The 16,764-nt window shown below is 29.7% G+C and overlaps 1 protein-coding gene across 1 annotated transcript; it reads right to left on the bottom strand.

Annotated features, from left to right (window-relative positions):
- Nucleotides 1-586: 586 nt before the first annotated feature.
- On the bottom strand, nt 587-15,015 carry LOC131671268 (uncharacterized). Its single transcript, XM_058947557.1, has 21 exons — nt 14,689-15,015; nt 13,329-13,683; nt 12,988-13,267; nt 12,757-12,917; nt 12,519-12,696; nt 12,252-12,448; nt 12,016-12,139; nt 11,568-11,757; nt 11,340-11,482; nt 11,116-11,261; nt 6,943-6,979; nt 6,543-6,834; nt 5,312-5,660; nt 4,966-5,245; nt 4,320-4,480; nt 4,048-4,216; nt 3,780-3,976; nt 3,590-3,713; nt 2,111-2,300; nt 1,892-2,034; nt 587-1,785 (listed from the first exon to the last, which is right to left on the bottom strand). The coding sequence occupies exons 1-21, from the start codon at nt 14,936-14,938 to the stop codon at nt 1,600-1,602; spliced, it is 4,152 nt and encodes a 1,383-aa protein (XP_058803540.1). The 5' UTR covers nt 14,939-15,015; the 3' UTR covers nt 587-1,599.
- Between the last annotated feature and the right edge of the window lie 1,749 nt (nt 15,016-16,764).

Below are 16,764 nucleotides of genomic sequence, written 5' to 3'. Positions count from 1 at the left end.
AGAGAGAGAGAGCAACGCCTGCCTACCTTTTCGTGGAGACCTTCAACAGCGATGCATCTCTGGCAGCCGATCTTTCGGGGAGACTTCTGCGCCAACTTGAAAGCAGAGATCAGCAACTTGTGATGACAGGGTTTCTTACGAAAACAACGATAATAATAAACGAAGGAACGAACATTTTACACCACCATTACATCAGCCGATTAACTTATTCAAATTGAGCAGACAGCACAAATCGTACAGAACGTATTAAAATATTTTTTTCAATAAAAGTTCCAGATTAATAATTTAAATAATCAAGTATGAATGTAGATTGATTTTAAAGTACAATAATAGCCCAGACCTGATCTATAAATTTATCCTTTTATTTTATTTATTAGTCTACGCTTCACATAGGAATTCTAATTTGAAACATAAACTAAATTTACTTTTACTTTGTACTATCTTTGATTTTTTTACTATATATGATAACAGGAATAAAAAGTTCTTGGTTGGGTTAGTAAAGTATAAAGGATAAAATTCACAATTTCAAAGATATAATGATTTTGATTTTTAAATTGATTTATTGAATATAAATATACATCCAGAACTATGGTATCTACAACACGTACATCCTATAAACTTCATAAACGCCATTAATTATAAACACTACTTTTGATTTCTATGCTGTAGAATATATTTCATTGTAAACTCTTACAAAATTAAGTAATATTAAGTATAATAATAAAAGTACACTATTTGATATAGTGTAAATATGACTAATTACACGTATTTACAAATATTTATCATAAGATACACTCTACACTATTGTAAGAAAATTGAATATTTTCGATGTGTTTTTTTTTCATATGTCATATATATCAAACGCAAAGCAACTGCTAGTACATTTATTTATTCAGGCTTCTATATACTGCAGTAACAGCGACGGTTGTAAAAAAACAAAATCGATTTACTCATAATAGATTGTCTCAAATAGTTAAACAATTTAATTTACGGTATTTTCATTAAGTTAAAATTTTTAACAAAAACGATTTTGTAACGGAAGTTTCTGCTATCACTTAATTTTTTTCCACATCCCTGATGTAAATTAATGTCTTTTTCTCATTAAAATCTGGTCGCAAAGTACTGTATTCCTGGTCGTGGTTGAAAATGTTTCGCACCTGCGCTGTTTTTTTTGCTCTTGGTTACGGCTCAAATGTAAAACATGCATGGTTGCGCCTGCTCACCGTGCCGCGAAACACTTTCTTACCTGAACAGGAATACAGAAATTATATCCGAATTTCGTCGTAAGTACAGTTTTTCAGTGGATCTTGATACGCGGAAAAATTGTATGTACTATTAGAGAGGAAATTGGGCCATACCTTTCAGGAGTTTTCCACCCTACGCTTCGCGTCCGATGGCAACCTACCCATCAGAGAATGGTTCACTTATCTCCCACGTTGCACAATGTTTTATTATTCACAACATGTAAAGTAGATTGTATTTTCTAATTAATCCGTTACATTTTTATCGAAGGTTTTCCTAATTTTTACATAAACGTGTTAAAGTATTTAATATTAAAATTACAATTTGTGACAGTGTTTTTAACGATTGACAGATCAATTATTCTTTTCCATGTTTTGAATCCTCATCAACATTAGGCTCCAGTTCTCTTTGTGACTCCAATTGAGATTCTCGTTTTCTATTCAACAACATTTTTTCTAAAACTATAATTGGTGATTCAAACAATAGAGCTAAGAAAAAAGCAGCCCCAATAGAAAATATTAGTGTGCCAAAAAAAGAACGCCACTGCGAAGAAACAATATATATATATATATATATATATATATATATATATATATAATAATAATAATAAAAAAATCGCAAGTTGTCTATAATATTTTTATATACTTACGACGTAGTAAGCTGAAAAATATATAGACGTCCTCAGTGAAGCTGCATGAACTAGTTGAAGAACAAAATGAACCAAATAAACACAATAAGAAAGTCTACTAAGAGGTAAGAAGATTCTGCATGAGAGAATATATGACAACGGCCCTAGAAATAATATTACGAAAATGAGATCTATAAAATTAAATTGGAATCGATTGTAGATTTCTTACTAATGAATTACCTGCACGATTGTTTATGCTAGCATAAATTAACCAGCACACTCCAATGGCCCAAATTGGTCGACTAACTGCTGAGAAGAAAGTTTCCCAAACTGCATTGTATTCATAATTAGGATTCACAAAATATCTAGTACCAAATGTGCAAAAAGAAAACGATGCAATCGCGGTTATCCAGCCACCAATCACTGTCCCCTACAGCCAACATAAAAGTATAGTTATTTTATAATTTTTTTATGAACGCTATTATTTTTCATCGTGTAAATTAATAAATTATTGGCAAAAGTAATATATCTAAAATTACACAGGCCTGCAAAATAGAGAGTCGTCACTGTTCTTTTACAACTTACGGTCATTTCCGAAGTAATTTTTGGCGTAGAATTCGAATCCGTCATCAGAATTTCTCCATCACGTCAGGTTTTTGAGTAATCGTCCCCTAAAGGTCGAAAAAAACACGTTTTTTGGCCATATTCAAGGCTTGATTACATCGTGAGTTTATATTCTTTTCAAAAACGGTTGACGGCATCTTAAAGAAGCACTCTTACCCTTCAAAACCCAGTTTTCAAATTTAAGATATCATTTTTTTTCATCAAGATATCATCAATTGAAGTTTGCCATTTTTGAGGTTTCACCATGAGCTTAAAAGTTCGGCCAATTTTCCTGGAAGAACACGATATATTTCTTAGTTTTTTTTAAAAAAAAAAATTCTAGAATCATTATCCAAAAAATACTAAGAAATATATCGTATTCTTCCAGGAAAATTGGCCGAACTTTAAAAAAAAAAAATTCTAGAATCATTATCCAAAAAATACTAAGAAATATATCGTATTCTTTCAGGAAAATTGGCCGAACTTTTAAGCTCATGGTGAAACCTCAAAAATGGCAAACTTCAATTGATGATATCTTGATGAAAAAAAATGATATCTTAAATTTGAAAAATGGGGTTTGAAGGGTAAGAGTGCTTCTTTAAGATGCCGTCAACCGTTTTTGAAAAGAATATAAACTCACGATGTAATCAAGCCTTGAATATGGCCAAAAAACGTGTTTTTTCGACCTTTAGGGGACGATTACTCAAAAACCTGACGTGATGGAGAAATTCTGATGACGGATTCGAATTCTACGCCAAAAATTACTTCGGAAATGACCCTCAGTTGCAAAAGAACAAAACCTTGCAGGCCTGTGTTATTATTATTAATATTATATATTTACAGTTTGTCAATGAATATACCAATACAAGGACATCTGTATATTACACTTTCATTAAGAAAATTAAATTTTTTTAGTGTGTTTTTTTTCATATGTCATACATGTATATCAAATGCAAAGCAACTGCTACTACGTTTATTTATTCAGGCTTCTATATAATGCAGTAACAGCGACGGTCGTAAAGAAACAAAATCGATTTATTCATAATATATTGTCTCAAATAGTTAAACAATTTAATTTACGATATTTATATTACGAATAACATCAATCATACTCACTCTATTGAATTGGCGATTATGTGTCGCTACTTCATATCCCAAGAAAATACCCACTAACCACGGTCCTGCTCGATGGTAAGGGATCACATAAATATCGTAAAAAACCTCCCTTGTTATAGTCGTACTAAAATTTGATTAAGTTTTTTTTTAAGTGAGAAAGAAGACTTTCGACAAGAATAAATATACATACTTGAGTACGTGAGTAAATGATACGACAGGTAGATTCCTGATTCCGACAACCGACGCTGTAATGGCCAAAGATACAAGAAATAGCGCACTAAGTATTATTAAACCTAACTTTGGTTTTCTATAGAGAGGATACAGTATCAATGGCGATATCCAAAAGAATTGCATATCCACTGCTAAGTACCACAAATGTGCTAAACACTGTATTTTAAAATATGATTTTACAAACTGTGATGAATTAATAGAAATATTTAAAACAGTTCGAAGCATACCATATTATCTTTCTCTATAAAATTCTGTAAATATAAAAGGTGAGGCCACCATTTATTTCGACAATTTCCAGTAAATAAACGAAGCAGTACATCCCATCGAGCTCCAGAACCGATTTTTGGTACAATAACTATTGTAAAAACTAACAAAGCTATTACAGCTGGAGTTAACCTGTAACGATACTAGTTCTCAATATTCTTGTCGATTGTTCTTAAGAAACGTTCTTAAGAAATTCTTAAAAAGTGGTAAAATCATACATAGCAATAGTCTATACCTAAAGTATCGATGCAAATAATACATGGGAATGTTAAATCTTTTTTTCTTTGGAATCTGCTTTAGAAATAGATAAGTCATCAAGAAACCGCTTATTACAAAAAAAGTATCAACTGTAAATGGAGCGATGAAAATATATAATGAATTCCAAGATTGAACCCACTGGAAATAAAAATCATGCATAAAATTAAATAATAAAATCTAGTTTAAAATATACAATTTAGCTTTGGTATCGAATTTTGGACAATTTTTGAAGTTACAGAATACCGATGTAATTTATTTATTTTTCACTCATCAGTGAAATCACAAACGTTATCAGTGATTTATTGAAATTTGATGATTTAATCATTTTTCTATACATTTGGAAAATTTATTCTTACGATTAGTTGACAAGTTTACTTCTCATACTTATTTGAATAGTTTAATCGATTGCTAAATAAATATCTGACTTTAAAAAGTTACAGAGTTCGTGATGAAATTCTAAATGCAAACCTTTGCAAAAATAAAGTCTTTCTCTAAAAACTTTTCAACTTTGTATTAGCATACTCGATTTTATATGAAAATTGAAAATATTTCCTCTATATTATGCTCGAAATTACTTTAAAAATAACAACGTAACAAACAACAGTGTGATATGATACGCTTACTTTCATAAAGTCAAGTGTATTGACAGTAGCACCCATAAGTGAGATTACATGTTCATGGCCAAGAACAACCCATGCCATACTAAAGAAACGTATTCCGTGAATAGCAGGCAGTGTTCCCCTATTTATGTCCATATTAAGAATTGATGCTGCGTTCTTTCTCAATGAAAACGCAGCCAGAGTATTGAAAAAGGGATGCCTGTAGTAGTCAGCAGCTGGACTATAGCCCACTTCTATTACCGTGCAAGCGATTAGAAAAGTTGCAAAGCTCACCAGAATAGCTCTGTAATATACAATTGCTTGATAATTAAAAAAAAGCGTGAAATAATCTAAAATGAATTCGACCTACATGCATACAGTAAATTCTAAATCCCACACAGTCGGATCGACAGGTGAGCATGTAGTAGAGACGATCTTCATATTAAGAACTCCTAGCTTATTGATCCGCGAGATAGTTCTGCTAAAAACGGAAACTATATCTTCGGCTGAACATGTTGTAGGGAGACAGACAGACAAGGTTGGATTTATAGGTATCGTAACATTCTCCTGTGTCGCGCTAATTGAGTACATGCAGTGGCGTCCACGAATGTCATTATCAGATGAATTGCTATGGACAGCAATGCACTCGTCATATTGACCAAGGTCGATAAGGTTGCCTTGCAACAGACCTGATCCTAACTTTGATGAAGCATCCAACACTGTTTTAGAAGCAGATTCATTGGAATATTTATTATTTTTGATATTGTGTGTAAATAATTGTTATTAATACATTGATACAATTACTAGCTACTCGAACGATTTGTTTCGTATAAACCAGCAACGTCTTTTTAATCAAGTTATTTCAGCTAAAATTCATTTATCAATCATATCTTATCTATGGTTTTATCGATTCTATCGACAATTACTAATCATAATTATATTATGACAATTTCCTTACATTTTCACACTAATTTATTTAAAATTATACCATACATTTCTATTAATTATGCCGTTCCTGAGACTAATCGATGCGTCATTGTTAAATTAAGAGCTACTACAAAATTAATAATAAATCGGCTATTTAAAAAATAAAGATTTCAAACAACACTTGAAAATATAAAGTCAGATAGCGATAAATAAGCTATTCATTTTGATTAACAGGCAAGTAGAAACTTTTCGCATTACACCGAATACACGTAGGTGACTTTGTTGAATCATTTCATAAATTAATAACCAATTTTTTATTTATTATCTTTGAGCTTTTGTATGATATATGATCATAGATGACAATATTATATGGGATTCATACTTTCAAGATGTTGCTTAATGATTTTGAATTTTAAAACTCAAAAATAATAAATAAACACGTCTTTCAATTGATACTCAACAATACTATAAAAACGATGAAAGAAAATACAGTATAATCGATTATGAATTTAAATGGACACAAAATTCAATAATACTTTTTTATTTAGTTGAAATATAAATTGAACATTTAATTTGCTTGATCGACATAAAATATGAATCTCAAAGTGACAAAAGTAATAATCTCTACATTTCTAAAACCACAAGCTTGTGCAAAGTATTCAATATCCACTCACTCAGAAGCGCCCACGCTTCACGACGTATAATTGCTTCTTCCAAGATGAGTAAATCGTGATAACAGGTGACATTCGACCAGGCCTCATCATCAGTATAAACAACCAAAGTTTTGTCGTGATTAGTGAACATTTTCTCTGGAGCAAGTAAACTTAACGCATCTTTGTAATCCGGATTCTCCAGGACGTGAGCATAATTTATATATTTGGCGCTCACTCTACAAGTCAAAAACACTAGCAGCACTACACTAGAAACAGCAAATTTAACGTATCTAGGCATTGTGATGGATAAACACTATTGATCATTGATCTAGCTCGATTTAAACACTCCGATGACAAGCGTTTCTGTCATTTATCTCTCGCGTGTAACGCTTTGCCCCTTTATCTGTGAATGATATCATACACTCGTCTCTTCACTTCTATCAAAATCGATGGTTAAACTACGTTAAGATTAGCTATGATTATAATGCTGAAATTATTTTATCTATTCTTGCTTTCATGATTCTATCCATTTTGTCGCTCAGACAATATGTTGTTAACTTGTGAAATTTTTAAATTAATTTTATTTCAAAGACTAAAATATCTTTATTCAATAGACAGATTCTGTTATTTGAGGAGCTCTCCAAGAATTTGCACACTATCACGACACATGTACTTGATATTCTTGGAAAGCAATAAAGTCGTCCGAAAGTTGACTAAACCAACGATTTATTTAAGTACATACCAAGTCCACTAAGAGTTATATATTTCATACAGTGTTCAGAAACCATAACAATATTTATTAACAATTCAATGCATATAATTTGAGTGAATCTAATGATTTCCTTTACTTTCAGATAAATATCAGATATTTTTATTGGAAATCAAATCAACGATGTTCTTGAATTTTTATTGGTAATAACGAGATAATTAAAATATTCATTAATTTTTAAGAAATTCAAAATTCAACTCGAAATCATTATACTTTACGAATAATTGCAGAATTAAACATATCGGATAACACTCTGCTATAATTAGTCATAATCAGTCCAGATAAATCATCACTTTACCAATAAAAAAGTAACAGCAAATCAATCTAGACGCACCAAAATTGTTAATAATTAAAGTCAAATAACGAAATTACACACACAATAAAATTTAATACTACACATATACTATGGATAAAAATAATTTTCTATTTTGTTAAACAGCTAAACTTACTTTATTTTATTACGTGAAGGATTGTCATGACAACGCAAAATGTCTATATACATGGTAGATATTATGTCCGTAAGCGACATTGACTCACCAAACAGAATATACAATATACTCTTATAATTATAACCACACGCGACAATAACAATTGTCATAACAATTTTCTGGTGGATACAGCTTTTCTTACATGGATAAAGACTATGAGCTTTCGTTCAATGAATGAGAAATAAAGCGCTAATGTTGAAATCATAAAGGGAGATCTGAATGGAAGGACTAACATTTATATTTATACAATTAGTAGCAAATATTTAAGTGTGTATCATATTTCGTTAACAAATAGTAAGTATATATAGCCGTCATTTTCATTACTAAAAATTTAATAATTCTACCATCAATAACCAAAGACGAAAATAAATTTTTGAAACAATATCTTGGATTTATATAACTGAAATTTAAGATTATTACAATTATACAGTCTTTATTTTATAATTCATTGAAAATAACAAAGAACATGTTCATGATAACTGCCAATACATTACTACAGATATTATTAAAAGACCTTGAACTTTATAAAGTTTCTTTAAGAAACATTGTTTGATTTCAGTTTGGTTCAATAATCTATTACGTAGGAGGTAAATAAATCTGAAAAAATTTTGAAATTAATAAAATTCAATCATAACGACGTTCTTTCAAACTTCATTTCCACTATATATCTACAATATCATTTATTGGTAACCTACCATCTAATGACATACGCCGTGCGAACGTCAAATGCGTAGATTAATTTGATTTCTAGCTTATCGACTAATGTTATTTAAATACAAACGAATTTCTCAAATTTATTAATACAATTATTATTTAATTACAATGAAAATTTTTTGAAAATGTCTTTCCGATTGCACATACACATAATATTTGAATAATGTATGTAATATTGAAATATTAAATATGAATTGAGTAACTGATAATGGAAAATAGGAATACAATATATCTAATACGGATTACGTAAAAATCGCATCATTCTGTAAAGATTTTATTGTTACTCATCAAATATACTTAATTACAACTGTTTTACTTTTTCATCGACTATAATGTGAATGCTCCATGCTATTTCACTTTAATGCTAACACTAGTTTTACTTTAATGAAAAGGCTGTCGACTAACAATTACAAAAAAACTAAAATTCAAATATTTTTTCGAATAACTGTTACTAGAGTTTGTCTCGCATTTAATCATTGGTATTTTGAATTTTTTGTTTGCAATTATTTTTTCTAAATTTCTTATAGGTATTTCAAAAATAATTCTGAACATGATTGCAACAGTAGAACTGAGTACAACGTTGGTAATATATGACTGTAGTTAAAGTATAAATATATTGATGAAATGGAATTGGAAATAAAAAATATATGCACTTTTTTACATAGAAATATTTATGCTTCGATTATTCATTTTTAAGAATAAAAAGAAAAATAAGTAATAATATATGTTTAAATATATCTCACCTTCGAATACGATATAAATATTAGTGAAAAAGATTGAACTTTTTATTATTTTGGCTTTTGTTTGAAGAAAGCAAAAGCATCCAAAAACCCACTCAAAACAAAAAATGTTTCGACGTAATAAAGACGTACCATAAGTATCAAAAAAGTCCATGATAAAAACCACTGTCAAAACATAAAAGTAATCTGGATCAATGGTAATCTAATTGATATAGAGTTGAATAAGTTTCAGATAGGCACCTTATCTACTTCTATGAAATTAGCCAAGGGGAACATGATGTAAAAAATATTCGTCTACAATAATAAGCCAAAATGTATTTAAGGTTCGTAGACCATGTATGGTAGGTAAATCATCTGTTTAAAAATCTGTATTGAAAATAGCTTTTATATTTTTCAAATAAAAAAATTCTATGAACTTATAGATCGTTTGATTGTATTTGCTAAATTTATTGCCACTTTTCCATATATCAATGAATGTACATGAATTTAATTAAAAAACCAATATACAACCCTATAATTAGATTAGAGAGAGAATCAGTGCTGCTAATTTTTTTTATATAATATACTTACACAAATGCGACAACTTTCTTATCAATATTTAATTCAACGTTTTTTGTACAGTCTGCGTAAGAGACACTTAATTGCAAAGACGTTAGCGCGTGAATTCAAATAATAGATTCATTAATAAGTCCAGTAAGATCATCACTAGTACATTTTGTTGATATACAAATAGGCATAATTAGATTGAAAGGACATTTTGACCTCGAAGAACTCATCATAGAAATGATAGAATACATACTATGTTGTTCTTGAATTTCACCACTATTCGACTTTGATTTGATATACTCATCATATACGTCGATATCGATCAAAATTCGCCATAAAATTCCTGAAGATATTTTTTATGAAGAATCTATCACTAGAAATTTAATTATCAAGTTCAGATGGTTATGCCTCCATAATATTCAACACGATCAAAAAATTGTGTAAATATTGAAAAGTAGGATTTTATACAAGTCATGCGTAAATTATAATTATGAAATTCTACTTGCTTTGCAAAGCGCATAGCTTTTGTCATAGATTTCTTGTTCATAAGCAGCGAGTACGTGAGTACATATATCATTGATATTGCTTTGCTTATAATTTTTTAAAAGAGCCTTTGCCCCGAGGTATTGTGAGTTCTGTTCAAAATTTTCATTTGCTAAAATGTTTTTGTAATTAATTCTCGTGCTAGCAACGTAGATAGATGTAAACTGTAGAGATGTTAAAAACACATGTCATCTTCATGTACAGAGACATGGCTGACAATGAATACGACGCATTACTTAATATCTCCTTACGATTACATATTTAATGAAAAATGCATCAGTATGTAATTTGCATAATGTGGTAAAAATATACTGCTTGTAGTGGCTGCATTTATTTCAACAATAGAATCAGTATTTTATTTCATGTTTATTGATTACCAAAAAAATTATAGTTAATACTATCCTTGTATTTTTCGTCTTATTTTCATAAATTGAAAAATGTTTTCGTCAGAACTCTCAAAGTTAAATATAAAATTATAATTTTTATGATAAAATAATTCCAAACAACAATGACTTTTTCCAGATAAAATATAGCAGATTTTGAAGAATGGTACATAAATAAAACTACATGATAGAAATTTCAAAATTCTAATTTAATTTCGAACGTCTAATTCTAATTTAATTATGAATTTAACTGTTTGATAAATACTTTTTTATTAGATTATCATTTAGAAAATTTATGCTGATTTGTTTCACTTAGATCGAAATGAAGTCCTCAATTTACTGACTAGTAAAAAGTATCACTGATTATAAAAAAAACACCAAATTAAACTATAATTTGATAGGAACTATTACTTAGCTTTCAATTTTTCTTGATTAGGTGTTTCGTGGTTTCTTTTGAAAATCATTTCCCCTGCTATTCTCATAGGCATTTCATAAGAAGCACTGAATATAAATGCGATAACTAAATCCAGTACAAGATTACTAAGGTAAGAATGGAACTGAAATTCGAAATATATTGTTAAAAATATAAGCAACTGTGAAATACTGTTAGTTGTTATAAAATTCATTTGTCTCACAATTAAAGCATCGCTAAAATATTTTGGAGCTTTTGTAGTACCAGCTTGTAATACTGGAAATAATACGTGTACGATGCACAGACTGTAGGACATTCTACTAAATGGCAAAAAATATTTGGATGATAATATAGTTGTTACGAAACCTGTAAGTATTACAGAAAATAAAAAAAAACATAGTCCACGTTAATCGTTACATTTCTAATTTAAAAGGTATAAATGAACGCATACCATGAGGTTTGTAAATGCTTTCGTAGATTATCCAGCAAATTCCAAATCCCCAAAGTGGCTTGGAAAGTGCAGCAAAAGTAATTTCCCAGAAGAGGTTGTACTCATACTCTTCATTTGTGAATGTCTTTGTACCGATTGTACAAAAAGCGAATGATGCAAAGGCTAATAACCAGCCTAAATTGGTCATCGTCTGTACTTAAAGAAACACGGTAAACCCAGGTGTTTAAATTTAAACGTTTAATATGACGTCACCCATAAGAAATACATTGTCCTCAATTTTAAACACTTCTAAACGTTTAAATTCAGCGACAATATATTTCTTATGGGTGACGTTACAATTACACACTTAAAACGTTAAAATTTAAACACATAGGATTTCAAGGTTTTGCCGTGAAATCATTATTTATAATTACAAAAAATCTTCAAGATATACAAAAAAATAAATCACCTTGTTGAGGTTAAACTTTCCTTGCGTAGCAATATAACCGAAAAGAAGGCCAAGTAACCATGGTGAAGCTCTAGTATATGGCATTTCATAGATATTTTGAAAAGCCTCCAAAAGTATTGTAATACTGAAACATTTTTATTTGTTCCTTTAAACTTATTCGAATCTCTAATATATTGTTCATACATTTTGCATAAGATTATCTTATTTATGTTTATTGCTATGTTTATACATATTACCTTGGTCTGTGAGTGAAGTAGATAGCTGAATATTTATTAATGCCAAGAATGGTAGCATATGATAGAATTGAACTTAATAATAATATTATTAATAAATATAGCCCTGCTTTTGGCTTCTTATGGAGAGCGTAGAGAATCAATGGTGATATCCACATAAACTGCATGTCTACAGCGATAGACCACAAATGTTGTAAACACTACAAAGATATAAATTTATTTTTTCGACTATTAAAAAATATGACTATAAGATACTTATAAAATACTTACATAATTATCTTTATCCACTAAATTAGGGATAAAGAATAAAACTGGTAACCATTTAGAACCACAACTTTTAATAAAAATATTTTGTAACCAATCGAATCGTGGCCCAGAAACAATTAAAGGAATTTTCGGCGCTACTACTATGGTAATAGAAAGTACCGCTGCTATTGAAGGAGCCAATCTATAAAAATCCTTGGTTAATATATCAAAAATAATTTAGGACTATTAATGATAAATTTACCTTATAAAACGATGCAAGTAAAAAGAAAAAATATTAAAATTTATATTTCTTCGTCTTTGGTTAAAGTATGTGAAAGCTGTTAAAAATCCACTCAAAACCAAAAACGTATCTACCGAGTACATCCCCATAAGGAGTATTAAAGCTTCCCACGATGCAAACCACTATGAAAGAAACATCATTAATATAATTTTGTTAACATGAAATACGATTTAACATAGTTTTCATAGTGACCTTATTTAAATCCATAAAATTGACCAAAGGCAAAAAGAATTGAAAAAACACTTCATGTAAGAGAATGAGCCAAAAAGTATTAAGAGCTCGAAGACCATGTATAACTGGCAGGTCATTTTCTGAGGCCTTCAAACTGAGAATGGCCTTAATATTTTTCACGTAAGAGAAACGCGTTAAAGTTTGCACAGTTTTATCGCGCTTCTTAGATGAAACAATTATATTTTTTAAATGGAGCGCCGTACAAAAAAATAAGAAACCATGATATAAAAACATAATAATCCTAAAAATAATGTAAGCGTTAATAAAATTTTGAGTTTAATATCTTATTAAAAAATACTCACGCAAAGATAATTAACTGTTTATCGATAAACTTATAATCTGTATTCGTACAACTAGCAGAAGAAACACTTAATCCAAAATTTTTTAAATTCAAATCAGAATCAATTGAACCATTGATAAGTCGGAAAAGATCATCATTACTGCATCTCTTCGGCATACAAATGGATAGTACTGGATTGAAGAAAATACGCTTCTCCAGAGTGACCATGCGATTAATTGAATAAGTACAATGTTGTCCACTTATTTCTATACCTTCCATGGAAATGCCATGAGTCTCAATGCATTCGTCGTACATACCAACGTCTATTATATTCCCTCGCAATATGCCAGTAGGCAATTTCGATGAAGAATCTAGCACTAAATGTTTTTTATTAGATGGTCCATACGTCTTATTATCATTACAATATTGTTAAAAACTAATTATATAAGTGCTCTGAATATTATATAATCTTTCCAATAGATAATCACTTACAATAATTAGTTTTTGATTGTTAAATTCGCGCGTGTTAAATTAAATAACTTGAGTCCATTGCGATCAAATATTTGTTTTGCGCTAAAGCAGCTCTGTATAATTTTGTAAAGACATTTTATCACAAAAAAATATTAGAAATTGAATAATAAATCCAGTTGTCATCTCTCGATATAAATAAAACATATGTGAACCCAACCCATGGTTTATTTGTTATTGATTTTATAACCCAAACTTTAGATCGTTACTTTTCATTTTTTTCTATTAAAACTGTTAAACAAAATTTCCAGAACTTCTTTAACGTAAACTATATATTTAATACTATTTATCATAAATTGGTTAAGATAAAATTTTGCTCCGTCAAAATTTAATCATCCAGCAAGGGTTACTTGTTATCAAAATGAATTTGAATATCTATATGCATGTTTAGCGGAGCCTTGAAAATGTGAATAATGTATTTTTTGCGTACGTTTAAAATATGAATATCTTGAATATCATGAATTTTAACTTTGATTTTTGCATTTTTCATACTAAAGAAAAATAGATTTTTTTAAATTGAACAAGCCAGTTATAAGAAATATTATACATATGTAAAATTAACTTGAAATTTACATTTGTGAAATAGTTTTTGCCTAAGAAAATTTAAAAGTTGGAAGTGCAAACTTCGAAAACAAATGGAACATCTTGGAAAATGATAGTTAAACAAAAATATTATAAATAAAAAGTAGTACACACACTTATATTGACAGACTTGTGAAGGAAAAGTTCTAAGCAAATTTTGAAAATAAAATAAAATTTAACCAAAAAATATCTAGTTAAACAACTTTCATATAACATACATGAACTATAGTAAGCATTCGAAAACTTTCTCCAATATGCACTTTCACACTCACTTTGCAAAGCCCATGTTTCCTGTCTATCGATTCCTCTTTCGTAGATAGCCAAATCTCGAGCACACTCGTCACTCACAAAATTGAAATTTTGATACTTCAACAAAGCGCGAGGTCCAATCAATTGAAATTTCTCTTCGATGCGATCCTGAACAAGAATCTCCTTGTAACTATTCCTTGCATTATGAGCACGGATCAGCATCAACTGCAAGAGCAGTGAAAGCAGGAAGATTAGCTCCGTACGGTGGTACATGACCGACAAACCGCGTTTGTTCTAGCCTTCTCTCCGTTTATACGATCACCAAGTAGTGAAATAGACGTGCAACCGGTTCCCCGACAAGCGAGCTACTGCAACAGATATTATTTTACCGACTTAAAAAGGCAAACTTGCTAATGCAGCCAATAGTTTTTTACTGATTTAACAAATATTTTTTGAGCCCTCGTTTTACTGCTTGCAGTATTTTTGTAAAACATAAGATATGAGCCAAGTTGAGAGAAGCCCTTTCAATTTTACCAAAAAAAAATGACTTCCGCAGATTTTAAGATAAACTTATACATGCCGAACACCACGTTCTACACTAATGACACAAGTTCATTATTACTTCTTGAAAAAGTTCCGTTTGTATATTATCACTACATATTCTGAAAAAATCTATGAAAACTCTGTCAACCGCAATTCATATCTCGGTCAGATTTATTTCTGATGAGTATATTATTGTATCTATGATTTTCTGAATGTATTATCTTGCGAATCTCTAATCACTTATGCTTTCAAAGAATCAAAATATCAGAAATCTACCTATCAAACGAATTCATTGCTTGAAAGTATGTTTCATTATATCTACAGTTTGTCTTAAATCTCCCTGGAAGATCTATAAAATATTTTTGCTACCAGTTTTTCTCTGGCGAAATGTTTCCTAGAAGATAGGAGACAGCGTTAGTTTACCTATATTCAGCCAACAGAAAATGATTTAAATATTGATTAGAAATATTACCCATGGGATCGCTGCGAATCCAAAAAAGTAACGGCCGTAATGTTTTACGGACACCTTATTGGGGATCTACTAGATAGCGTTTCATTAATCTACAACGCCAATCGTTGATTAATCGAATTCAAATAATTATCGATTGGACCATGCGCCAGATTTTGAAGACAAACAAAAACACCATGATTCAACTGAATATTGATCATTAAATTGAAACTAATACAATGATACAACATTGATATCTTCGCCTACAGATGATATTGATACTACAAATAATTATTATTTTGAAAATAATTTGATAAGAAGTTGCTACAGCATATCGCAAGAGGAAAAACAATAAAAAAACAAAACGAGAACAGCTACGAACGCATATCTCTCCTCGTATGCTATATATGCGAGAGCAACAAAAGGAGTTTGAAAAAAATCAGACAACTCCGTGAGTTTTTTTATAAATATAATTAATTTTCATTTTAACTAAAAAAATATAATAACTAGCTAAATGTTTTAAAAGTAAGCTCTCTATACATATTCATTCAAAGAAATCATTTTTCCCTAATTTATTAATAATTATCTTATGTCCTATTAACCTTTATAACTTTTCTATATTTGTATTTCTTATCTTCACCTATATAACTTTTATATATTTGTACATTGGATTTATAGAAGCAATGTGTCGCTCTACTCCTTTCCGTATAATTAACATAAGGATATAAATAAAAATGGCGCCAGATCCGCAATAAATAATAAAAAACTCTGCATACCAGAGACGATATAGAAGATTTCATACATGTTGTATACAGACTAAATTTAGCGCGTCGTTTTAACTTTGCTTCCCCTCAACAACGGAGGTTGTTTATATATAAAATAATTTATATTACAATAATGTAATGTAATGTAATAATAGAAATAATTAAAATAATTGATTATAAATAGATCAAATAGAATGTTTGCAAAGAAAACTTGTTCATACAGTGAAAAACCTCTTTCCATACTATCCTCACAGTCTAAGACTTTATAAAATATTCGTAATTTATTTTGAAATTGTCCATCAACCAACGCTATTGCTATTGCTTTCGGAAAAATTCTAAGCATT

Source organism: Phymastichus coffea, unplaced genomic scaffold (genome assembly GCF_024137745.1).
Source record: "Phymastichus coffea isolate CEN01 unplaced genomic scaffold, Cenicafe_Pcof_1.1 PCOF00122, whole genome shotgun sequence".
Classification (NCBI taxonomy): Eukaryota; Metazoa; Arthropoda; class Insecta; order Hymenoptera; family Eulophidae; genus Phymastichus; species Phymastichus coffea.
The sequence above is the reverse complement of the archived record's forward strand: the minus strand, read 5'-3'. Positions and strand labels throughout refer to the sequence as shown.